This window comes from Hippopotamus amphibius, chromosome 1 (assembly GCF_030028045.1).
Source record: "Hippopotamus amphibius kiboko isolate mHipAmp2 chromosome 1, mHipAmp2.hap2, whole genome shotgun sequence".
NCBI lineage: Eukaryota > Metazoa > Chordata > Mammalia > Artiodactyla > Hippopotamidae > Hippopotamus > Hippopotamus amphibius.
In genome coordinates this window covers 36,229,899-36,257,339 of record NC_080186.1, presented here as the reverse complement: position 1 = coordinate 36,257,339, position 27,441 = coordinate 36,229,899, and the positions used below count along the sequence as shown (strand labels likewise).

The window sequence follows — 27,441 nt, the reverse complement described above, 5'->3', positions numbered from 1 at the left end:
TCCGAGCCTGATGCAGAGGCAGTGTGAAACAGGAACAGAGCATAGACTTTTTTTAAAAAAAATATGTATGTATGTATGTATGTATGTATTTCTTGGCTGCATTAGGTCTTCGTTGCTGTGTGTGGGCTTTTCTCTAGTGGTGGCAAGCAGGGGCTACTCTTCGTTGAGGTACACAGGCTTCTCATTGCGGTGGTTTCTCTTGCTGTGGAGCATGGGCTCTACGCACACAGGCTTCAGTAGTTGTGGCATGTGGGCTCAGTAGTTGTGGCCCGTGGGCTCTAGAGCACAGGCTCGGTGGTTGTGGCGCACATGCTTAGTTGCTCTGCGGCAGTGGGATCTTCCTGGACCAGGGATCAAACCCACGTCCCCTGCATTGGCAGGAGGATTCTTAACAACTGCACCACCGGGGAAGTGCCCAGAGCACAGACAATGAAACCAGAGAAACTGACATACACAGAGCCCCTTACTTCCTAGCAGAGTGGCCATGGGCAAGTCATTCAATCTCTGCAACCTCCAGTTCTTTAAAGGTGAATGATGATACCTACTTCACAGGCTTATTGTGAGGATTCAAGGAGATAGTGCATAAAATGCTCGATCGGCTCCTTTCATGTGACAGGCGTTCAATAAATGGCAGCTACACATCCGCGTTAGAGGTTAGGGGTTCAAGTTGGCCTTGCAGAATATCCTTTGCTCTGAACAAAACAGGGCAAGCAAGGATGAGGGCAAAAGACCAGTAAGAAGGATGCTGCAGTAATCCGGAACACAGATACTAGTGGCTTAAAACAGGGATGCAGCTGTAGAGAGGTGGGGAGCTGGGAGAAATATATATATATATATATATATATATATATATATATACACACATATACACATATACATATTTGAAAGATATTTAGGAGGCAGACACTATGCTGAGTGTTTTACATAATTATTTATAGTCCTGACAGCAACTTATAAAGTAGCCCATTTTTCAGATGAAAGTCAGAGATATTAAACAACTAGCTGAGGATCACATGGCAGTGACTGAACTGCACTATTAATTATAATTGTTGTGATTCCAAAATCTCTCTTCTTCCTGCAAATATACCTCTGTACATATCTTGGTTCTCAACCAAGATGTCAACTGTGAGGAATATAGTAATTTCTTACCACTAACAAAGTATTGAAGTTTAGAGAAATGATTGAGTTTTTAGAAAATATAACTTGGAACAGATCAAGGTTATCACTATTAATAAATAATGTCACTACTGCTCACTTCCATTATGATATGTTTTCTTGTTAGGGAAGGGAAGGGAAAAAGAGGCAGAAGCAGAGCTCGTGGATCAGAAATTGCACATCATTCATTTTAGGTTTGTCTATGACAGAGTACCATGCATGTGAACTTCATCCACTGTTGCATCTCGAAAACAGTCTCAGAATGGTTACTCCGAGGAACAGGCACACTTGTTGAGTGAAGAAAGTCTTAGCAGGGCCATGTACAAGGTTTCACTGTAACAGTGACAAGCTCTTCAGACAGCAGACATGGGTGCTAACCAAAAGGTAATCTCCTCACACTGTGTTCCTTAGATTTTCATCTTCCAGGCATATTCACATGCAAGTTATAATCCACTGCAGAAACTTAACTGCTTTAGATGGAAGACAACATCATGTAACAAATCTGAACTCCCTTTCCATATGAAGCAAGTTAGACTTTTCCTACTTTTACAGCTTAAAATTTTAACCCAGGTGCTGCCGTCTTCAGTCTCTGTGCCTTTTGCAGAGCTTCCCACAGTGCTGTGTTGGGACAGAGCATCCGGAGGTTTACAACGTCTGTGCTCTGTAGGCACTACAATGAGGAGGGTCCAGGGAAGAATTTCCCATTTTCAATGGAAAGCAAGTGCTGGTTACTAGCTATGATGACTTTGTACTTTGGGTCTGGATTTGCTGCACCTTTCTTTATAGTAAGACACCAACTGCTTAAAAGATAATCCTTGAGACAGATACGAAGGCGAGCATTTTAAGAGGGCTAATCTCTTTGAAAAAAGGATGAAATTCTGGAATTCAACATCCTAGATGTGTTTGTAAATAAACATATGGCATAAATCCTTAAAAAAACTTTAACCCAAGCATAACATTTTACATTTCTTTTTGTAAAAATTTCCTTTCAATTTGAGCCTAAAATTTCATCCTTATGAGATGGATGTAAATCAGTTTCATTTCTCTGCAAATGTAATACTCATGACTTCTATATTCCTACTCCAAATATTGCTTTAGAGCAGTGGTTGTTTTCAGAAGTTTTTATAAATTATTAATTCATTAGACAAATGTCATTGCATGCCACCCAATTACCAGGCCCCTCAAGGAATTCACAATCTAATAAGGAAAACAGATAGAGGAGTACTCATAATGATAGTTATAACATTAATAACAACTTGTACTATTTACCACCACCTGGTCTTTGCCAGACACTGTGCTAGGCCCTAAAAATGAAAAAAGGAATAAGAAACTTCCCTACATTCAGGGGCTTCCCATGCCTTCAGAGGGCTTATATACAGTCTGATGGGGGAGGCAGGTATATGGACCAATACATATAATAAACAGATGCCCTGCTAGAAATAACAATAGTGTGTTTAGTAGAAGGAGGAGAAATGGAGAGGTTAATGAGAGATGAGAAGTTAAGCTAGAAAGGTTCCACAGAGGAAGTGATCTTTGAATTGAGTTTTAAAAAGATGAGTACTTTGCCAAAGGGCAAAAGGAAGAAAAAGAATAACTGGCAAAGACAGGTGTAAAACAATTTTATGTGTTCAAGGAACTGCAAGCAGTTTGGTAGAGATGGAGGTTACAGTAAAAAAGGAGGAAGGAGGAGTTGGGAGGATCCAGTAAGAGCGGAGGCTTGTTGGGCAGGGGGCAGATGACGGAGGGCCTTCCATGCTGTGAAGCCAAGTGGGTCACCAAAGGGTTCTAGGCACGGGAGTTACAAGAACAGGGCTTGTCTTAGAACTCTGGTAGCTGTGAAGAGGATGGGGTTTAGAGATAAGGATAGCAGTTAAAACATACAGAATATACTTGTATGGGAGTTCCCTGGTGGTCCAGTGGTTAGGATTCTGGGCTTTCACTGCTGTGGCCCGGGTTCAATCCCTGGTCAGGGAGCTGAGATCCCACAAGCCATGCAGTGTGGCCCCCCAAAAATACAATAAAAATTTATATTTGTAGGCAATACTCATAGGGAGAATAGGTTGACTAGAAGGAGAAATACTAAGTCTATGTGAAGAAATCAGGTTAGAGACAACCTAATAGAAAAATGGGCAAAACTCTGAACAGGTACTCCACAAAAAAAGAAAATTCAACGGCCAATAAACATATGAAAAGGTACTCTACCCAGTAACTAGGGAAATGTAAGGAAGAACCACACTGAGAAATTGTTATATATCCACAAGGCTGGCAAAAATGAAAAGGTCTCACAATACCAAGTATTGGTGAGAATGTGGAGCAACAAAAATTCTTATGCATGTGCTGGTAGTAGAACAAACTGGCAGAACCTCTTTGGAAAACAGTTTGATGTTAGCTAGTAAAGCCAAAGAAGCACTTATCCCAGGCCCCAGCAATTCTACTTCCAGATCTCTACCCTAATGAAACTTGTGTCCTGTATACTAGGACACTTACAAAAAACATTTATGGTAGCATTTTCCATAAGAAACAAAAATTGGAAATAACCTAAATGTGTATCATCTTTGGAATGGATACATGAATCAGGGTATATTCCTACAATGGACTATAACACAACAATAAAAATGAATGAGCTCTAGGGCTTCCTAGGTGGTGCAGTGGTTAAGAATCTGCCTGCCAATGCAGAGGTCACGGGTTTGATCCCAGCTCCAGGAAGATCCCACATGCCACGGAGCAACTAAGCCCGTGTGTCAAAAAAAAAAAAAAAAAAAAAAAAAATGAATGAGCTCTAGCTACATGCAATGGTATGGATGAATTCTAAACTCTTCATGATGAACAGAAGAAACAAGACCCCAACAATATAAAAACATGATTTTACCCACGTGAAGACCCAAAAATGCTAAATTAAACTACATTGTTTAGGGATACATACATGGGTAATAAAAGTATAAACAAAAGCTGGAAAGTAATCATCATAAAAGTCAAGGGAGTGATTACCCAAGTAAGGGAGAGATGGGTTGTGATCAAGGAGAAGTTTACAAAGGACTACCAGGATGCTGGAAATGTTCTGTTTCTGGGCTGGCTGTGGTTTCATGAGTGTTCAATTATTTGTTTAATTGTACACATATGTTTTGTGAACCTTTCTCTGGTATGCTATATTTCACAATATAAAAGAAAAAACTAATGTATTTAGGAAAAAGCCAAAAAGCATTAACAGTTATGTACTGCTAGATGTGTTGATAAGTGAAAAGCTAATTTTGTTGAAAAGTAAAAAAGAAATCAGAAAAGGCTTCACAGAGGAGATACACATGAATTGAAACATAAAGGATTCCCTGCTTTCCAACCTTGGTCCCACAAAGAAGGGTGGCAAGAAGAAGGACTATTCTGGCATCAACGAGGTAGTGACCAGAGAATACACCATCAACATTTACATGCACATCCATGGAGTAGATTTCACGAAGTATACCCCTTGGTCACTCCAAGAGATCTGGAAATTTGCCATGAAAAAAATGGGAACTCCAGATGAGTGCATTGACACCAGGCTCAACAAAGCTGTCTGGGCCAAAGGAATAAGGAATGCCCCATACTGTATCTGTCCAGGTATGGTTGTCCAGAAAACATAATGAGGATGAAGGTCCACCAAACAAGCTCTATACGCTGGATATCTACGTACGTGTTAGTGCTTTCAAAAGTCTGCAGTCAAAATGGATGAGAACTTACTACATTTGGTCAAATAAAGTTATAAAACTGAAAGAAAAAAAAAAAGGATTCCTTGACCTAATTCTAGTTTGGGTGCTAGTCCTGTGAACTACACCATATACTTATCTGTCTTAAGATACTTGCTGCAGTGTAATGTATTTGGCTGTTTATATAGCTGTGTTCTCCAAAACTGTAAGCTGCTTGAAGGAGGAAGCTGGGTCTTGTTTACATTGGATTCTTATGACCTAATAGTTCACAGTATATAAGTAGGTACTCAATAAATTTGTGGAATTAATGAATGAATGAAGAAATCCTGCTTACTCTTCTTATAATCATGTTTTGAGTAGTCTATGCACTACATTCAACGGAGATCACAGACCTCCATGGATTAAGTTTCCAGCTGCTTCTCCATCCTTTCCTCCACTTCCTACTTTAAAGGTAGAGGCCACTAGAATCTTTCTCCCCTCAATTAAAATTTTTCTCTTCTTTCACTCCTCTTAGAATAACTGCTCATCTCTAGGGCTAATCCTTTTATCTATTACCTTGACCGTATCTCTTGTACTTCTTCCTCAGATTTGCATCCTTCATTATTCCTGTTCTGAATGATTATACATTTTATCTTCCCCTTATTCATTCATACCAGCTCAGAGAATGTGAAGGTACCATGTTCACCCTAGAAAATACTAGATACTGTACTTATGGAAACAGACTAATCTAGAATTCACATCCTGATGGTAACTCTCTTTAATATCTTGCCATGCATCACTTTCACAGGCTCAGAAAATGCTTGCAGTTGTGACAGCAAACTAAAAGCCTCGGTCACTGCGGCTGCTCAGGGCTGGGGCAGGCATGGCCTGACACTTCTCTCAATTGCTGGATGAGATGGGATTGTACTAGGGCAAGAACTTCCCCTTTCATGGGGGACCAGCACTCTCTCTTTCCAAAGATAGTATCTTGGAAGCGGCCACCACAATAGGTTCTAGGTTAGGGGATGAATCAAGGGACACATTCTGATACACAGGAGCACCCCTGCCAGGTTTGATAGGGTGCTTCAAGCTGGCTGCTCTCCTTGGCAATGCAGTCCTGGTTCTGAGGACCAGGCTCTGAGGAGAGCTCACCCTTGAATCTGGCTAATGTGAAGGTCTCTAAGGTACCTGAAGGAGTTCCTCTGTGAGACTCAGGGAACAGTAGGCCTAAGTCTCCAAAGAAAGTTCTGCCTCTAAGCTCTTACTTGTACTTCCAGGCGGGGCTCCAAGCCCATCCATGATTAACATTCTTTCAACAGAAGAAGAACCAAGTTGAGAAGGATTCTGTTCTAACTCAGAATCCCTTCTATCCTGATTGAAGTGATCATTTGGTAGAGATTTCTGCAATCTGTTGCAGTGATACAGGGAAAGAGCACAAGTTTTTGGCATCAGACAGGTTTGGCTTTGAATCCCAGCTCTGCTACTAACTAGCTCTCTGTTGGTCAATGTTTTAAATCCTCTGAGACTATAAAATGGAGATGATATCTACCTGAAGGGTTGTTGTATAATAAATCTTAAACGTATGTCCCTGTTTCCCTTTCACTTCCTCTATAAGAGGCTGGGAACATCAGCCCCAATCCCAGGGTCAGCTTTGACTAAGTCCCTCCATTCTTTGCTATGTCCGCTTCATCTTTCGCCCCTCCCCTCACTTTCACAATATGTACCTGCTGGAGTAACTCTTGTCAGTTCCCTGAATACATCAAGCTCTTTCTCCATAGAAACTGTCCAATAGAACTTTCTGCAATGATGAGAAAGTTCCATATTATAGCTGTTCACTGTAATAGCCACTAGCCACATATGGGTAGTCAGCACTTGAATTGTAGCTAGTGGGACCAAGGAGATAAAAAGTTAACCTTCTTTAATTGTAATTAATTTAAACTTAAATAGCCTCAGATGGCTAATGGCTACCATCACTTACAGTTCTAGACTGTAAGTCTTTGCATTTGCCATTTCCCTGCATGCAATGTATTTCCCCACCCTTCCCCTACCTAACTTCTACTAAATCTCAACTTGAACATCTACTCTTCCAGGATGCATATTCTGAGACCTTGGACTCAGGTTTCTTCTTTGTTACCTTCCATAGCATCCTCTACACTTCTCCTATAATATCACTCATAACATTTTTTAAAATTACTGTTTTATATTTTCCATTAGGGTGTAAATTTCATTGGTGTTCTTGGGGCCCTACTTCCCCTTAAGTGGACATCCACGGGACCTTATGATTTCAACTTTTTCCAAGTTGGGGACTATTATCTTTGTGGTAACTTCTGCGCATCGGAAGCTTTAGGGGTTGATTAGGAGTGGCCTTATACCTTTCTAACGATAAGCTAAAAGTCAGAAACTAAAAAGGAAAGGAATAGTAAAATGCCTCATTAAATTAAAAACTTCTATATGCAAAATAAACAGTAACAACAACCCCCCCCAACATATCAAGATAAATGACACACTGGAAAAAAATACACAACATAAATTATAGATAAAAGAGGATTAATAAAAAGAGAGCTTAAAATCAATAAGAGAAGGGTGGACGCCACATGGATAAAAGAAATGAACAGGCAATTTGGAAAAGATAAACTAATCTCAAAAAATATTAAAAAATGTTTAACTTCACTAGTAACTAACTAAATGCAGATTAAATTAACATAATACCATTTTTGCTTGTTAAATTGGCAAAGATTAAAAAGTTACATCACAATGTGTTAATAAGAGCATGAAGAAATAAGTAATCTGGCAATCAGCATAAAAATTGAAATATGCATACTTTTTATCTAGCAATTCTACTTTTAGGAACATATCCTAAGAAAATGATCAGACACTTGACAAAGGTGAATTTATGAAGATGTTCTCTGTAAGTGTTGTTTATAATACTGAAAAGCTGGAAACAATCTAATTAGACAACCAGAGATAGTTAAATAAAATGATACATCCCTGCAATGGAATAACTAAGTAGCTATTAAGAGTGGTGCTATAGATCTATATTTACTGACACAGAGCACTATCTATAATAAATGAAAAAGAGAAAAAGAAAGTCACAAGCTAGCATGTTAATATAATCCCACCTTTGTAAAATTTTTTGTCAATTTACCTACTCATAAAAAGAATCTCAAAGGACATAGGCCAAAATATTAATAGTTCTTTCTGTGTAGATGTTTAACTACATTTCCTTGCTTAAAACTGTGGCAACTAGCCAGTCCTCTCCAGGATCCTCTGGTGTAGGGTTTCATGTCCCCTCAAATGCGTCACAGAGGACTGTCACAGAGGACCTGAAGAATATCCAGTACTAGGTCTCGTGATTGATGTAGCTGCAGACTCACTGGTAGTCCAGACCTTACCTGTTTTATTCACTGCTGTGTCCTTTGTGTCTATAACTGCCTGGCACATAGTAGGCATTCAATAATTATCTGTTGACTTAATGCATCATAGAGCACCAATTCTATTAACGATGAAGCATATTTAAACATTATCTTGATAAACCCAGAATGCAAAATTCACAAAAACTTCAGATAATGCAAGATTACTAAACACGTTATACTCTCTATTCACCATTACAATGCTGGGGCCAGAAGGTTATTTTCTTCTATCATTTGTGTCCTTTCCCAGAAGAGTCTGAGAAGCACTGAATAATATCTTTGTACAAGGCCTTTCCCACCCCTTTCTGAGGCTAGGTGTTACATTTTCTAATTCACAGATGAGAAAATGAAGGTTTGGAGGTTACTCAAGGTCATACAGTTAAAAAGCCAGGGAATCAGGACCCAAATCCAAGCCCACTTGTCTCCAAAACTCATCCATGGCTTTGAAGAGGTGCAAGTAAGACAAGGAAAAGGACACTGCAGGTCCGTGACAGCTAATGTCTGTGCTTCCTAACAAGTCACTACCACTTAGCCCTGAGCTCCCATGCCTAAGAGGTGCTTTTTCTTAACCCTTGGAGAATCCAGAGGACGATTTGTCACCAGGGTTATTAGCATTTCTCCCTGGATATCGACAGCTTGTCTTTCCTCCCTCCAACCAGTGACTGATTTCTTCAAATGCTCGCCAAATATGGCCCAAGTCACCATGGTAAACGTATTGACAGAATCATATTAAAAGCTACTGAGCATTTACAGGGTTGTAAGTTATGCAAGGGGGGAAAAGATAAGAAAAAACACAGGGAAATAAAACAAGTTCAATCGGCAGTGACAATTATTTATTTAGAAGCTGCTGGTTGGAACAGTTTTTAAAATATACTTTAATTGCTAATTATGGTTTCTTTGGGAGAGTGGCCTCAGTCGGAGTTACTTCACCTTAAAGCTAATTATTAATATTTTAGCTGCTCAGCATAGAAATTGTGTACATGCTGTAGACCCACCCATCGCCGTGTCTACGCAGTTGGCATCTGCTACTGCATTGGTTGGTTTGCTACCCCAAACCCAATGTCAGCTAGTCCACTTACCATAAGAGAGCAGATCTTTAAGTCCTCATTTCTCTAAAGATTGAGGCTGGTTCAATAAGCAAAATTCTGCTCTAAGCCACCTAGACAATTGACAATTTTTCAAAGGAATGACCTATCTTTTCTAAGTTAATTTACACCTTTTATTGGGGGACATAAGTGTTGCCTTAGGCAAGATAGAGAATACAGAAGAGTTTGTTTTCAGCTTCTAATTCCCTGGGTATTCCGATGTGAACCTTATAACAAATAAGGTCAGCCTCCAGGCCCGGGAGGTACTGAGGGTAAACAGGCACGAGGGCGCCCAGGTCCCCGCGCGGGAGTATGTTTGGCGTAGCCCCGTCTCCTGTGTTTCCAACTTCACATCCTTCTTAAGGAGAATCTAATCCTCACAGGAGAGTTTAATCTGTTCATTTGCACGCATCTCATCAGCACCCTGCTTTGTGGAGGGCTGTTTGATGTCCCAAGGAAAAGACTTCGCAGTCTTTTAAAGCCTTTTTGATGTGAACCAGAAAATCACGTTTTGTCGAGGGTGCACTCAACTTGAACCTCAAAAGGTTCAGGACTCAGAAACCATACAGTTCAAGTGGGATTTAAACTGGGCAAAATCACTTCCTTGTCTTCCCCGGCAAGTCCCTCCCTTGGCCTTTGTGCTAACAGTTTCTGTACACTGTCGGGCCTTTGCCCCTCTCTCCTTTTACTCTCTCTCTCTCTCTCTCTCACACACACATGCACACAAACACATCTTGGCAAGAAAACCTTAAGAAAAAGAAAAAATATATCACACACCCCCCCCCGGGGTGGGAGGTGGTGGTGAGATGAATTGGGAGATTGGGATTGACTTATATACACTAATATGTATAAAATAGATAACTAATAAATAAGAACCTGCTATATAGCACAGATAACTCTACTTCACTTTGCTGTACAGTAGAAACTAACACATTATAAAACAACTATACCTCAATAAAAAATAAATTAAAATAAATAAAATAAAATACTTCCAATAGCAAAAAAAAAAAAAAAAAAAGAAAAGAAAAGAATATATCACCCCCAAAGAGGTGGCTCTCTCCTCTCTGAGGATAAAAGCTGCCTCCAGCTCCACCCTGTCCTTAAAGATTCTGAATGGTCATTGCTGCAGTTCCAGAGGCCTGCAGTGCTCTAGATGAGGGTCAAATGATTTACAGAGCCAAACAGCTATGACTACATCCTTAATTGAGGCATTTAACTAGGTACAAGACTAGAGCTCCCTGAGCCCCTGGGAGCTTTTGCAAAGAAAACTGGAAACTTGCTTTGGGGAGTAGCAACCTTGGGTATGAAGGAAGCACATACCTTAGGACTTCACTATTCCTCTTGGAAATGAAGGGACAGGAGATTTGACCTCTCCTAAAATGGAAGGGAAGAACTGAGCTGAGAGAATACTCTAACACTAACTTTTTCTTTCCCGAGTTCTCTTTGTAGTCTTCCTCTTTAGACTTGAAAATCCAGTTACTCAAGAGCCAGTGAAGTTTAGATTCAGGAGTCAGAATCTGAACTGTGAAAAGATCCAAAGTGTTCGTCATACTCTAAGGAACCTCAGATGCCCAGTCCCCATGGCCAGAACCACGTCAAAGCTCCAGTGACCACTGTCTCATGTCCTGCTAAACATAATAGGCACTATTTATTGAGTGGCTACCGCAGATCAAGCACCATGCTATAAATATTATCTCATTTAATTTGTTCAGTAAAACAAAAGGTAAGTTGGCTCGTTCCCATTGTGCAGACATGAAAACTGAGGCTCAAAAAGTTTAAACAACCTGCCCCAAAGCAGCTCAGCTAATAAATGCTTGAGCTGTGACTAAAATCTAATCTGTTGAACATCAAAGTCTGTGTTCTTGGCTTAATATCATATTACTCAGCATCTGTTCTATTGCAGTTTTGGTTTGGTTTGGTTTTTTTTTTTTAAAGATAGTGCTTTATAAATTTATTTATTTAGTATTTATTAAGTACCTACTATGGGAAAGGCATTGTGGATATTTCAAGAAGTATAAGACAGACATGATTCCCTTCCCCTCTCTCACGGTGACTACTGCAGTGGCCTTTTTACAGTGGTCCTCTTTTATTGATACTTACCCTCCTTCAATTTGGTTATTCACATAGCAGCCCCAGTAATTTTTTAAATGATAAATCACAACATGGTACTTCTCCCTATTTAAACACTCTGTGGCCTCCCGTTGCATCTAGAATAAAATCCAAACTTTCTGTGATCTAGAAGATTCACGGAGGTCTAGCCTCTCTCTGTTTCATCTATTGCCACACTGCCCCAAGTTCACTCCATTCCAACCCTCTGACCTTCTCTCTAAATGTGCTAACACACCCTTCTTCCAAACACTTATGTGGTTGTCACCTGCTCATCATTCATATTTCAATTCAGACATCACCTCCAGAAGCGCACGAGGCATACTGGACACAGAGTATCATTTTTTACATTTTTTATGACATGATAAGTCATAAAACTATTTTCTTGATTAATTCTTTAGTTTTAACATAAGTGATTAACAATTTTAAAAGAATAGTTTATTTTTAAAGATATTCTAGTTTAGTAAACTAATAACTAGATGAACTAAAATTTGCACAGACCAAACAAAAATGTCACACCCCTCAGTTCACAGCTTGTTCCCAAATTTAAACATGAATAAGAACTCCAAGTGGTCACAAAGAATAGCAGAATTGAAATAACTCAATTTATGCTTCTTCCTCTTTACAATTAATGTGCTCTCCTTGTTCACTGTGAATCTACGCTTCATGTGCAGGAATAGGCAGTATTGCAGGCCTTGGGGATAGAAACTGTGCCCTAAGTGAGCTCAGATGCTTCTGAGCTGTTAGGCACTTACACTGGAAGCAAGTCTGCAGATGTCGTGGACCACAGTACAACTGGAAGTTCTCCCAATGCTTCCTTATAGAACAAAACGTTTGTGAAAGAATAAATAATAAAAAAGATGTAAATCTGAAACTTACCTACATATTACTAAAACTCAAGAACCACAGCAATTTTTCAGAACTTAGACCAACAAAAGATATTTTGTTGGGAGAAATATTTTATAATCAACATTGTTTCAAATTGTCAGCACGTGATGGTATTTAAAAGCAAACAAACTTTTAGTTGATTCTTGTTTTAAAATTCCTCTACAGAGTAACATAGCACCCTACTCCCTTCACCAATGCATACTTTATTCTTTATCATGATTAAAAAAAAAGTGCTGCAATAAGGGGAAACATTAGGTATTAGGGAAATAAAAATAGGGTTGAAGAAGTAGAAAAAGAACCAAGGGAATATCATGTCCTGCAAGCCAAGGGAGGGGAACTCCAAGAAAGATGAAGTCATCAGTTGTATCCAGTACTACAGAGGATCCCTCCTCTGAACTGGGTGCCAAGGCCAACTGGGGGCAGGGCCTCGAGATCTCCCTCCACTACATGGGAAAGTAAAACCAAGTCCTCCGTCCTCTGTTTGGCATGCAAACTAATTCAGAGGGAACATTTCTTATACGTGGTCTTAACCATTTCTTATCATCAGTGGCAGAAAGACAGACGTGGACATATATTGAGGCAATGTCAGGTCTGTGTTTTCTAGACCCTAATGGGACAAAGAACTGCCAGTAGCCACCACTAGCCCTCATGGTACATGGTGGAAAGAGGCCCCACTTAGAAGATGGTGAGGGATGGGGTCTTCTGGTCTACTCCTAATTGGCTGCAGTGCCGACATGAGGGACGAATCTCATAGAAATGACCATAAACAGAGCTAGTTTAGTGGGATTCCACGTACCCCTTACATCTGCTCTCTGTCCACCCCACCCTGCTCATTTGAAGAAAGTAGCAAGCATTCGACCACCTTTAAGTCTCTTCATTTTTGAAACTCCTTCACCACACAGCTCCCGGACCAGTCTGGATGTTGAAACCGAAACAACCATCAGTTAAACTTTTTTACAAACTAATTCAGAAAAGAAAATTAATTTAATAAACAACAATAAGAAATCAGACACTTGCCCAGCCATTGTGACTACACATCCCACTTGGCCATTTGAAAGAAATGGAACCAATTAGTAATTAGTTCTAGAACCAGAGGAATCACTCAATTTTATCAACTCATCTCTCCAAGATTCAATCTTTAGATGCTAGGTTATGGGCCTTTCCCATAATATAGTCTTTCAGATTGTCTTTTTTTTAAAATAAATCTTTTAGAATAGTTTTTAGATTTACAAAAAAAATTGCAAAGATAGTACAGAAAGTTCCCATATTCCTCACACTCAGTTTCCCCTACTATTAACATCTTATTTTAGTATGGTAATTTGTCATAACTAATGAGCCCATATTGATACACTATTATTAACTAAAGTCCATACTTTATTCAGATTTCTGTAGTTTTTACCTAGTGTCCTTTTGCTGCTCCAGTACTTTCAAATTATGTTTTAAATCATAAACCAGATTTTTAAACTACAAAAATAGTATGTTAACTATTCAAACACCACAGAAGAGCATAAAATAAAAAGTATTACTCCTACTTTCCATCTCAGTCACACTCCCCAAAGGAAACTACTCTTGCGTACCCTTTCAAAAGTTCTACGTGCATATATTCAATATAAAGATTTACATGTATATTCTCTCACTCTCTCTCTTTTTTTTTTTTTTTTTGGCTGCACTGCATGGCCATGTGGGATCTTAGTTCCCCAACCGGGGATTAAACCCATGCCCCCTGCATTGGAAGCACGGAGTCTTAACCATTGGACCACCAGGGAAGTCCCAGTATCTTCTTTTCAATACAAAGGGATCATATACTTCTCTGTACCTTGTTTTACATATAAGCACATATGGCCCTAACTCATTTTAAAAAACCACTACCTAATAGTCTATCATATAGGTGTATCATAATTTATTTTATCGATTCCCTATCAATCTACATCTAGGTTGCTTCTGTTTTTTCAAATTACAAACAGTACTATAAAGTATGTCCATCTTTATGTACTCGACCAACTACGTGTAGGATAATTCCTCATGTTGAATCTCATCAAAGGATATTTGCATTTAAAATTTTCATAGGCAAATACTGCCAGCCTGCCCTCCAAAGAGACTATACCACTTTAGGCTCCCACCAGTGATGTGTATAGGACCCTGTTTCCCCATACCTTCATCAGCAATGGCTATGTTATCAAACAAAATATGTGCAATTCCTTGAAATGCTTCAAAATTTCCATTGCCTCCCTGCCTCCATCTTCAAGTTTTCTTTCCTATTTTTAGCGTTCTGGTCACCCTTGGTTTTCCTCCTGCCTCCTCTGTGAAGACTGTCCGGTACTTCTTCTACACGTACACTCATGACTCCCTCCCCTCACTTCTCCGACAACCCTGTTTTTCCTGCTCACAAAGTTCCCTTGAAGTTTCTCTGCAGCTCATCGTGACTCAGTGACAAAGCCACTCTTCTGCCCTCCCAACCTGCTGGCCCTCCTGAACCAAGAAAGAATGTTAACAGGGAGACCTGAAAATCTTTAATCTGGGTCAAAATATCAGAAGGGATAACTTCATCTTGGCATAAGGGGAAAAAAAACATTGAGAATTCTGCCTTGTTTCCTTGCTAGAACTGAATCTGCTATTTTTTATACATTCCACACCTGGATTTCCTCCCTTTGAATCAATAGTTCTTAATTTTTGTTCATTACTCTTTTGTGTGTGTGTGTGTGGTTAGAATGGGCAGGGAGGCAAAAGTTAAGGCGGAAGGAAAGAAAGGAAAAAAATCCCAAAGTGGTTGATTGAAGAGCAGGAACAAATGGGCAGGAAGGGTAGTGGGGAGGGGGCAAAGCACAGCTCAGGAAAAAAAAGCCAACTTCTTGACTTCTCTAAGAAAAGTTCTTTACTTTAGCTCCATCACCACTCCCTTCATTCCTGAGCTCTGAGAACAGAATCATAGCCCAGGAATGGGTTGGAGCGTGGAGCATAGTGGCAGAGGGAGTGAAAGCATCCTCTTCCTCTAACTGCACCCCCACCCCCCACTGCCCCCAACTTCTTATCCAGCAAAGCTCTATGCACCATCAGGAATCAGCTTAATAGAATAAACCACTTAGGGCTGAGGCTCAGAGAAAGTCAAAGACCCCACAATCTCCTTGCCTATTAAGCTTCTTAGAAGGTAGAATGCTGCTAAAGAAAGCGATATTGTGGCCAAGCTACTTAGAAAGAACACAAGGATGCTAGTTGGGAAGAGGGAGGCCAGTTTGGGGGTTTATGAGCATCAGCCGATCGTTAACTACAGATGATGGGGCAGGGGGTGGACACTGGAATGGGAGCAAAAGTGGCCAGCCATGAGAACGGGTGCTCTAGGAAGTCTTCAAGTTGAGATGGAGGAGAAGGGTTTTTGTAGAATGTACAAATGGGATGAGAATCTAGATAGTGAAAAAGGAATTTTTTCCCTTAGGATAAAGGGGAAAACACAGTCTTAAACTTCATGTAAATAATTAGATAATAAGGAAAATAAAGCAACCTGCAATAGTTCCTTCCTACCTCAAATTTCCCAATGATTCTAGGCATGCTGCCACTCCTTTCTCCTCTCCCCAATATGGTTGGCAAAGAGCCCACAGGCTTGCTATCTGAGTGACTGGCAGGGCAGAGGCCAACAACAAGACTAACCAAGCCCTTTAACCCAAAAGAAAGTCCCGGTGCCTCAGTGTCCTTTTCCGGGTAGGACACCCTATGTCTCTGAGGGCAGTTAAAAGGGGGGATCATCAGGTGAGTTCCAGTCCTCCTTGCCCCAGCCCCATTTACCTGCAGATAAGAAGGAAGGACGAAATTGTGGGTACCAGCGCCTTAATATCAATCGGGAATTCTTTTGGCTATAGAAAGACCTGTCACAAACTGTACCAACCCATTAGAGATCAGTGACTCACCAGAGTCACTGTCCCTGTAATGTTATCAAGAATAGAGGTTGGGGGTCGGGGAAAAGCCTGGTTCAAGAGACTTCAAATCTGTGCCCAAACCCCTGTAATAGTGATTCTAGCTAACTGATATTAAAGGCTTAGTCTGTGCCAGGCCCTGTTCTTAGGACTTTATTTGCATTATATATGAACACATTGAATCCTTATAGCAAGCCTAGGGGATTGGTACTAGTGGTAATTCCACTTTACCCTGAGGAAACTGAGGCACAGAAAGATGAGATGCAGCTGTCCTGTCTCAGAGTGAGGTCTTCTGAACTGTGGTATCGGTAAATTGCAGAGTATCCCAATGGCAGGCACTGCACCATGAGAAGCACTAGGGCTTAGCAGATGCTTCCCCCTCCCATCAAGGGGTACATTTGAAAAACTGTTTTTTGTTTGGTTTTGTTTTAGATCATAACGAGTACGTTCCAGGCAACACACTAGGTGCTGAGAACAGAGATGAATAAGACACAGTCCCCACCTCATGGAACTCACAGTGTAGACAGGGTGACAGAGCTTGTGAGGGGCCAAAGAGATTGTGCCTAAGAGCTGCTGACTACAGAAGACTTCACATAAGGATGCAGGCTGACATACACACGTGTGGTGCTGAGAACTGTGTCCAGCACAGATGAGCAGATACAAGGATTATTCTTATTCTTATTCCCCCAGGAATCTGACCCTCAGGCCTCCTTCTCCTGGGGTTTTTCTCTGTCCCACTGACTCTGGAGCCAGACTGCCTGGATTTGAATCTCATCTCTGCCATTTCCTGCTGTCGTGACAATATGAGTACAATATGTTGCTAAAACGCTCTGGGCCTCAGTTTCCTCATCTGTAAAATGGAAATAACAATACCTATCTCATAGGAATGTTACGAGGATGAAATAAATGATTGCCTGTAAAGCACTCAGAATTGGCCGTGACACCTAGAAAGTGCTCCGAAGGTGTTACTATTCTCATTAGGAGTGGCCTCCGTGCCTGTCTTTGCCCGCAGTCATTCCACTTGCAATAAAAAGACTGAATTTAAATGCATCTGGTATGGTTAGTTTAAGGAGGATAGGAAGTCTCTGGGACTAAATAGGAGGAGAACAGTTCCCTTGGGAAGTTGGAGGAATAACCCTGGAACTTGTTAATTAAGATCTTGTTAATGAATCTGCTTGTTAATGGTCTATTAAATAATCACACAATGAAGTTTACCGCACAAGTGAAGCCTTTTTCAAATGCTTGCTCTTTCCAATTCTCCTGGCCCAGCTCTGACTTCTAAAGCTCTCCCCTAAGGGCAAGCCCTTCCAAATCCTTCCAAATCTGACAAGGGCCTCTTCACCGTGTCCTGCTCGCCTGTAGAGCATGGCTATTCTTGCCGCCTAGGAAAGGTCTCCAGGGCAGAAAGTCCTCTTCAGCTGGATTCTGCCTATCACTCCTGAGGCCGAAGCATTGTGCCTCTGACCCAAAACATTTCCCTCCACGAAGCAGGAATAGAGTCACTGGCCCTGGAAACCGAAAAATAAAGGCGCTCTGAACTTTGCCGAGAAGAAAGGCAGAGGGGTACATTCCTTTCAGTGGGAATCTGGCAAGATAAAATTTCAGCTGAGATGTCACAGATCTATTATAGAAAGGGACCTGCCAACCTACGTTCACAAAAAGTCTATACAACTTTTGTCTCAAACCGCCTAGGAAAATAAATAGCTGCAGCCAGTGTCGGGGAACGCAGCCTCTCTTCTGGAGCCAATGTCAAGGATGAAACAGCATGTAAGAGGGCTCCCTCTAGGATGAACACTCAGGTATTTCATAAACTACTTTAGTCTCCTAAGACCATTCAGCTCTTTAGACAGATGTTCTTGGAAGGGGATATATATACACACACACACATATATATATAAAATATATATATACACACATGTGTATATGTATAATATGTAGTGTGTCATTTATATGGTTACTTTTAAATAAACAAAACACATCTCTATTATCTTTTCTGATTCAAGAACCCTATAAGGTAGGGCAAGGATGATCTGCCACCTCCCATTTCATATATGAGGAGCTGGGGCTCAGAAAAACAAAGCAACTTACCCACAGTTACACAACTAGCAAATGACAAGCCCAAGCTCCTGGCTCTGTGCTCCTGCCCTACCGCTGGGCGGTTCCCAACACCTCCATCCCTTGCCATCACTTCCCACTTGTAAATGTGCCATGAGGTGCCCGTCCTCGGTGGATCCTGTGTGGTCCTTCAGACTATGTCAACGTGGATAGAGCCAGCTGGCAACACTCAGCATAATTCAGCCCAGGAAACAGTGATCCCGGGTTCACTTACTGCGCAACAAATATTTATTGAGCCAGGTGCTACATGAGGAGAAATACTAGATAGAGTCACACAAGGAGACAGACATGGGCCCCTGGAGGTGGGACAATTAAACAAATAATTACAATACAAAATGATGAGTGTTTAAGAAGGGGGAAGTATGTTGGGGAAAGAACACCATCTCAAGTCCATTGACAAGGTTGACAAGAGCAACCACTAGCGTACAGGTGTCTGCAGCCACCTGAACCTTGGACCAGGACCCTATTCACGGCTCATTTAACCTCCTGCCCACTGGCAGCTGCCCCCAGGAAGGTTAAAGCTTGAAGCAGAGAGGCAGCGTGCAGGTGCTGGTGACCAATGCTGCCTCAGCGAGATTCCTCTAACGCTTATTTCTTTACAAACGAGCATTTCAGCATCAGAAGTAAGCTTCAGGGCTGAGGAAGAGAACAGAGAAGGCTGGCAAAAAACGCTCTCCAGCCCCTTCTCGGCAATATAACAGCAGCGAGAAGACAAGCCGGCTGGAGCCCAAGGGGCACCAAAGCGCGCACTGGCCTCCCTCACATCTGGCTGAGCACCGCGAACCCCTCCGCTGGGCCGCCTCATAATCACAATACTGCACCAAGAAAGGGGAGGTCTGCGCCAACACCGTCAGCTGATCGGCAGTAAAGGAGGCAGAGGGAAACAACACGAGGAGGGCCGAAGGCGAAGTGGGGAGCGAGAGGCAGCTGGCCAGGTCCCACCCACGACAGGAGACTGGGGAAGCTACTGCCGTGGGCAGGCCCCAGGTCTTCTCCCTTACCATCCCTGCCGTCCTCGGTGGAATCCCAGCCTCTCCCTCTCCCCTGCCTAGTCCTGACTCCCTTTCCTCCAAAGCCGTACCTCTCTGCCAAAGCTTCCCTCTCAGACTCTCACCCGAGAGGAGGGGCTCATAAATGGTGAGAATCACCTGCTTGCTCAATATGCAGATTTCCAGGCTACATCCCCTGTGATTCTGATTAAGAGGTCTGATGTGGGCCCTGGGAATCTGCCTTAGAAATAACATTCTCCCTCATCCCCAACCCACCCCCTCCTCCACCACAACCACAAGTGATCAGGACGCAGGTGGTCCTTAGATCACATTTTGAGTACCCACCCAGCCTTGGGGATTACTCCTTCTTCTGAAATCCCAGAGCCCTCTCTGTCTGTTACTTTACATTACGGCTTCTTTTTCACATGTATATCCTAACTACTCACCTTAACCATAATGCCCTCAAGAAGAGGAAGTATCATCTCCTAACTCTTTGACTCCCCTGCAAACAGTGTGGAGCACAGAGCCCTGCACACACGAGTTCAGGAAATGCTGTGGATGTAGAGCGACAGTGGAGATAAGAGGCTGGGGGAAGGAAAACCACAGCAGAGATGGCAGAGTCCCGAGACCCCGGCTGGAAGGAACTGCTTTTAGTGTACCTACATGTGCCAGGCTGGGACAACAGTTGGCTTTGCCTTCTTATTTCCTTCTTCAATAGTCTTGGCTCTACACTCCTAACCTCCCTTATGAAAGTGAAGTCTGTGCAATGCACCTCCCATAGGAAACCTTGCCACGAAATCCTGCCAAGAATTCCCGGTGCTATGAGGCTTAGTTTAACAGCCATGAGTACTCTAGATCCTGAGACCATCAGGTCTCTGTGCAGGGCAAAGTACAGAGCTCAGCATGAACTTTAGTATAAAGCTTAGGGCCCTTGATCTATCCCACTAAACATCAGCAGGGTCATGGTCCTCCTGTATTCAGCAAACATTTCCTGAGTGCCTGCTCCAGTCCAAGCATGGTTCTGGGTGCTCATGGGTCTTAAGACATCATGTGGGGCTTCCTAGGTGGCGCAGTGGTTAAGAATCCGCCTGCCAATGCAGGGGACACGGGTTCGATCCCTGCTCCAGGAAGATCCCACATGCCGCGGAGCAACTAAGCCCATGGCACCACAACTATTGAGCCTGCGCTTTAGAGTCCGTGAGCCACAACTATTGAGCCCATGTGCTGCAACTACTGAAGCCCATGTGCCTAGAGCCTGTGCTCCGCAAAAAGAGAAGCCACAGCAATGAAGAGCCCACACACCACAACGAAGAGTAGCCCCCATCAGTGCAACTGAAGAAAGCCCGCACACAGCAAAAAAAAAACCCAACACAACCAATAAGATAAATAAATAAATAAATAAATTTTAAAAATAAAGTGATTATCACCATTAAAAAAAAAAGACATCATGTGTCATTGGAAAGTATTTTATAGTGACTGATCTTTAAGAAAGTCACTTTAAAAGCAAGACCCTACATGATGCTGGGCCTCAGAACCATAGAAGCACCAAATGGACATTCTTAAGAATGCTTGGCGATAGGACGCAATGTAATAGAGACCCATGGTCAAGTCTGAGGCCCTGGTAGAGAGAAATTCTATTCTTACTCACTATCATGAGCAATCCTTGGAAGCTCTGGAGTTCTTTTTCCCACACTCAGATGCCATACTTTGTCCAGAAAAGCAAACGGCCACACCTAGCCTCTTTGAGTAACTCCTTGATTTTTAGATATCAGCTTAAAGGTCACTCCCTCCAGAAAGCTATCCCGACTCTTAGACAAGATTAGATGCTCCTGCTTCTAACCCCATGGCGTTTTATATTTCCCCTATTAGAGCACTTTTCACAACATCCTGCAATTGCTTGTTAAGCTTTCAGCTCCAGTAAGGCAGCAACTCTAATCTGTCCTGCCCATCATCCTATTCCCAGCACCCAGCACAGTGTCTGGAAGAACACAGGTACTCAGGAAATACTGGTAGGATGATTAAATGAATTGATGATTGTATCATACTCTCTATCAGGTTGGAAGCTGAACCATGCCTCCTGTACTCTGCTACAGTTTCCCCCACAATGCCACCAAGAAACACCTGAGAGGAAGCAGCACCCTTCCTTCTGCAGTATCAGTATTTTATAGATATAGAATGGAGGCTCACAGGATCACCTCAATACAGATTCCAGGAAGCACTTCTCATGATCTGAGATAGACAACTCCAAAGTCCATGTAACATTACCAAGAGCCTGAGAGTTATACCAGCCAGAGGCCACAATGCCAGCTGTCACAGACTAGATGGTAAGATCTCTTTCAAGTCATTCAACTTTTCAGAGACCCAGCTTTTTCATGAAGAAGATATTAGGTCCTTCAGCAGCAGGTACTCTCTTTGAATAAAGAAACGATAAGAGCTACCCACACCATGATGGGAAACTGGAAGAGGACGGCAGCATTTGCAGGGAGGCATCTCTGCAGTTAGGAAAGGGTTAAGCGCACATGTCTGTCTGGGACCTCTTACCCGTAAATCAGCCCTGACTGCTGCTCAGGCTGAATGAAGCCCTACCAGGTTGGCCCGTCAGGAAGGAAACCCATGCGTCCAGACTTTTGTTGTTCTAAGGATTTTTTTTTTTTTTTTTTTTTTTAATTTTACTGCTCAGGAAGGAAGCTGAAGCCTAGGCCCTAACTGCAGTCCTGCTGATTACTTAGCCTCGCATGCGCTGCTGCCTCTACCTCCCTATCTACCTCTCAGACCCAACTCTTTCCTTTCCTAGAGTTCCTTCCTAACTAGGACTGTGACATTTGGGCCTAAATCCCAGACTTTCCACCCTTCTTTGAACACTGAAAATTAAGAACGTTGGGCGTTTCCCTTCCTACCTCCCATACGCCTCTGTGTCTGTGGGTGGAAAGGATTGGGGACGGGGAGAGAGGAGAGTGGGTGCTGTACGACCTACAGAGACATTTTGCCCCCCAAAATAACCTGAACCCCTTCTCTTAAATGGAGCCATGAAGGAACTGATGGGGATTGAGGTACTGGACAGCTGGCCTCCAATGGCTATTTCTGCTATGTGTTTATGTGAACGTAAGCCTTTTCAAATATGAGCTACTATATTTAAATAACAGACTCAAATCCAAGGTCCTCAGGCAGAGGGTCAATCTTTCCCACTCCCATCCTCCTACTCCCCACCTCTCCCACTGATATGCAGTCATTCTCTGGTGTTCCCAAGCCCCCTGGGGCTTTCTTTCTACAAAGAGAAAAACTGAGTTTATTTGTGCGCTCAGGGTAATGGACAGCCCTCTTTTACTCCTAGGAGAATGCACACAGACACTATGGAAGAGGCCTATCCCCGCCCAACCCTGCCCTCCCCTTCCTCTGCTAATCCCTCCCCAGCAGCCCACCCCCCCAGCTCAGTCCTGCTGCTGTATTTCTCTCCTGACCTACAAGGCCCCTTCAAGCCCCGTCCTAAGCCTCCCCCAAGCAGAGACAATCCATCATGCTGTGGGACTGTGACACACACAGATGGGGGAAGGTTCACAGATTTCTCTCACATAGGCAAGAGGGGAAAGTGCCTCTATAACTTAAAAATCTGAGGACATACTAGAAACTCTTGGGACTGTGAATTCTAATACTAGTCAAATACCATTACAGCAAATCTGATTATAAATGGCCCAAATTTCTAGCACACACAAATTCTAATGGCCTATTTATTTCAAATAATATCTGACAATACAAAATTCCAGAATAAGAAAATATGATGAGATTCAGGTTCTCTAACCCAGGCCACTGCCTGGATATCTAACCCTGGTCAAGTCCCTTCCTGACTCAGAGACTCAGTTTCTTTAACTATAATATTACCTTGCTTCTTGATAAAATGAAGGGAGAAAGAGGTCAGAGGGCCACCAGGGCTAATCCTGGTGGATGGATAATAATGCAGGGAAGTGAAGCAGCTGCTATCACAGAAAAGGGCTCTGAGCCTTTCTCCCTCCCTCTTTTTACATCGCCATAAGGCATGAGTGCGTGAAAGGATCTTACATACATGCTAGTCGTTAATGACCCTGTGTTTGGCTACATCAGTGCTTCTAACAAGGAAGATTATACCACCAGATTGTCCTTGAAATAATAATAGTCATTATGTATTGAACACTTAGTATGTGTGAGGAACTGTTCTAAGCATTATCGGTGTGCTTAATCTCATTCAGTCCTTCACAACAACCCTTTTAGGTTGTGTAATTCTGACTTTACAGATAAGAGTACTGAGGCCCAGAGAGGTTAAGTAATTTGCCCAGGGTCACAGAGCAAGTAAGCTAAAAAGCTAAAGGATCATGATTTTATTCCAAAGGCTGAACTCATAGCCACTATGTTATATTGCCTCCCCACCTTTGATCTGAAACACCTTCAAGCTGAAGCTCAAAGAGTCAAATACAGCATTTATCCCTCTAACAGGTATTTATTATGCTAGGCCATTCTGACTCAGTTTAAGTCAAACCCTGAAAAGTAGGGTCAAGTGAGAGCAATCTAGGATTAGCTAGCACCTAAATGGAAATTATACACCTGAAAATAAAGCAAAGGTCTCTCCAGGGCTGGCCCTTGCCCCCTCCCTACAGCTTTCTGACTGTCTGCTGCTCTAAGATGGATGCAAAGCCATAAGTCTCAGCCTGCAAATGAATTTCAGTGGAAAAAGACAACCCTCATCTGGTGAGTCACACTCAGGCTTACCGGGCTTGATTTCTCATGAGACTGTACCAAAAGGTTCCATCTTCACACATGCAGCTCTAGACTTTCCTAAAGCTCCGTGTCTGCTGAACAGAATGTACTGGATGCAGCACCATGTCTCCCCCCAAAAACACAACTTTCATTTGCTCTAGGTCATCTTCAATCAGAACACATTTCACAGAGAAAATTGACGGTCAAATGTCTGAATTGCCAGATGGTTGTACAAAACCCCCATATCACTTGTCTGTTTCCAGCTCCAACCAGGATCTAGGTAGAAACTTTTTTTCTTAAAATACACACCCAAAGCAGATCTGTATTTGTGGAGTCCATAAAAGGGGATGTAATGCTGTGGGAAAACATTTGGGACGGGGATAGACTCCAATCTTAGGTTTCTAGAGAATTAGGAGAGAAAAGCAAATTTTAAATTATTTTTTGTTGTGAAAGATTTTCTAACCAAAATAATCAATGCAATAAATCTATATTTGAGAAAGGTAATTGCACATATCTCTTGAAAAACTCCCTACTTACCTCCTCATCAAACCTCAAAGTATATAAATTCTTCCTTTCTTTCTTCAAACCACTACACCTCTGGGATAGCACAGTTTTATGGATACTATGCAGTGCAAGGCTGAAGAGTGGCAAATTGATGAAAGTTTAAAGTTAAAATTAGATTATAATCACTACCATCAATTTATTCAATACTTAACTAACACTTATTGAACCCTTTGCTGTGATTGGTACTGATTTAGTGCTATTTTTTTTTTAACACTAAAACTAAAATGCGATTGAGATAATAGAGAAGTCTGATCCATTGGGTAAGGCTGGAAAGGCATGAATGACTCCTGTTTACTTAGCATCTACCAGGTTGACTGCTTCATACCATAGCCTCTCATTTCTGCAGGCCTAAACCCATAGCCCCAGTTCAGGATCTCTTCCTGGAAAAGGCACTACAACAGAGTGACTAAATAGGTGAAAGTTCTTTTGCAGAAAATTCTCCTCCTTGTCCCAAAGAAAGTGATATCTAGAAATTTCCACCCTGTAGCACACACTTTTGAGGTTCCAAAGAATAAAAACACACTCTGTTCAACCACAAATGCCACAACTTAAATGGCATTTTTAAAAAATTTTAAGGCATTTTAGCTGCTAAATAGCAATAAGTTATCCTTAGGTCTGCAGCTCATCTCTCTTTAGGAGGGGTAAAATGGCACTGGGAAATGCTGCCAAACGTCTGAAGAAAATATTTAAATCCAAACATTATTGTTATTTTGGTGTTAAAATCGTGTGGGTTTTACAATGAAATGTATCATCACTCCAAATCTCAAGTATTTATAAAGAGTACTTTCCAATATGTGTTCTGTTATTTATTGACCAGATAGATATGGTTAAAAAGGGTGAAAAATATGAAAATCCATCATAAAAAAAAAACTCTATTGAGTGTATTGTCACTCCAAATCCCGAGTATTTACAAAGACTCTATTTCAACGTGTGCCAATATTTATTAACCAGATGGGTGTAGTTAATAAGGGTTAAAAATAAGAAAAACCAATATAAAAATATAATTCTATTTTTCAGTTTCCTCTTCCCTGCCTAATGAGGAAAGGGGGTGGGAAGGGAGAGCAACTTTTGTTATTTGGACACAATGTGTGTTTTTTGTTTTCAAACAAAAAAGGGCCAACAAATAATCAACCTGGGGCCGCTGACCGGAAGGCAGCCCCGGAAAACTTCCCGTGGGAAGAGTTCCAGAAATTGCCCGGACATTAACGAGCCCCGCTGTGCTGGCTGCGAGCCTCAGTCAGAGGCGACCGCTACTTGCCTCGCCCGAATACCAGCCATCCTGCCGATTCACGAACCCCGGGACTTGGGAAACATTCCCCGGACTTAAAAAGCAAGACGGACAGGGAAAACATTTCGAACCTACATGAGAAACCCCAAAGTCCTCGGATGCCGGCGGTGGGGGGGGGGGGGGGCGGGGGAGGGAGGGCGACACTAGATCCAGATGCTCGTGTGCACACGTCCATCCTCCCCGCTCGACGCGCCCCGGCGCCCTCCGAGCTGCCGCCTCCCACTCCCGCTTCCCCCAGCCTGGCCCCCCAAGCCCCCTCCCCGCGCAGTGTCCCCTCGCCTTCTCACTCCGCCAGCCGCCCATCTGCACCTCCCGCCGGGTCGCGGAGCGCCCCGACCTCCGCGTGGGCGCGCCACCCCCCCCCGCCCGGCCACATCCCCTCCCACCCCTTCGCCCGACCCCATCTTTCTGCGGCTCGGACGACATACAGAAACCCGCCCAGGGCTCGATTCTCAGTGCGACCGGGGGGCGCTGGGCGTGGAGGGCGGGGCGGGGCGGGGGTGGGGGACCAGGCGGCCCTCGAGTCCCGGCCGCGGGCGGCGGCGGCGCGGGGCTCGCCTGGCCCCGGGGCAGCGCCCGGAGTTCTCCCGCAGCCTCCGAGTCCGGCCGAGCGACGGCGAGGTCACCAACATTTCTGAAACCACTTGAGCGCCAACTCCGTGGCGGAGGCGGAGGCGGGGGCGGGGGGGTCCTTTTCAAGTGAGCCAGCGGGGCCCACTCTCTGGTCCTTCCTCCCCCCGGGCCGGCCTCGCTCCTCTCCGCGCCCCCTCCCCCAAACGATCAATTACCAGCCACCCTTCTGCCGGGAGCGGCGAGGGGCTGGCTGGCGGCCGCGAGGAAACGGCAGCCCGGATCACTTCTGCATGACAATTGATGGGAGGGAGGGCGCGAGGCGAGGAGGGAGGACGGCTGCGGTGTCCGTTTTCTCACCATGGTGATTAGGCATTCCGGCCGTGCAAGGAGGCAGCCGCCGACCAGAGCGGCGCGGCGTGGAGCGAGGGCAGGGGAAGAGAGCGCGAGCGGGAGCGAGCCCAGCCGCCGGGCGGGCGGGCGGGCGGGCGGGCCAGCGAAACGCCGAGCCAAGCCAAGCCAGGCCAGATGGCTCTGCAGCCATCAGGGACTGCTCCCGTCCAGCCCGGCCCCACTTTAGCTGTGCAAACATTTCTTTATCCCAACAAGACAATTAAACCCAGCAGCATGAAAAGGAGTCTCCATGACTGTGTTGGGAGTGAACAACCAGAAACAACCACACACATCACAGGAGTTCTTGCCCCCTCCTCCCCCACCCACCCCAGATGGGGAGGGAAAAGGGACTCCGGGAGAACCCCAAGAGCAGCTGAGCCGACAGTCAGGCTAGGTCTGGGCAGTCAGTACAGAGAGAACCATCTGACGCATCTCTCTGGTGATTTTCGCCCCTTTTCAGAGTGGTCATCTGCTCCAGCTACAATCCAGAAGTTGAGCCTGGTGACCGGAGAACTGCCCCAAACATTCTTCCCAGCAAGAGCAATTCTCCTAAAAGCCCAGATCAGGATCCCTACCCACCCCAGTCCCAGAG

General features: G+C 43.3%; 2 protein-coding genes across 4 annotated transcripts in view; one reads left to right on the top strand and one right to left on the bottom strand.

The window, feature by feature from the left end:
- RNF220 (ring finger protein 220) overlaps nucleotides 1–27,441 on the bottom strand; it is a 231,446-nt gene that overhangs the window by 192,247 nt on the left and 11,758 nt on the right. The window lies entirely within an intron of this gene.
- On the top strand, nucleotides 717–1,967 carry LOC130858443 (cytochrome c oxidase subunit 7C, mitochondrial-like). Its single transcript, XM_057744870.1, has 2 exons — nucleotides 717–733; nucleotides 1,760–1,967. Exons 1-2 carry the CDS (start codon nucleotides 717–719, stop codon nucleotides 1,965–1,967), a joined length of 225 nt encoding a protein of 74 aa, XP_057600853.1.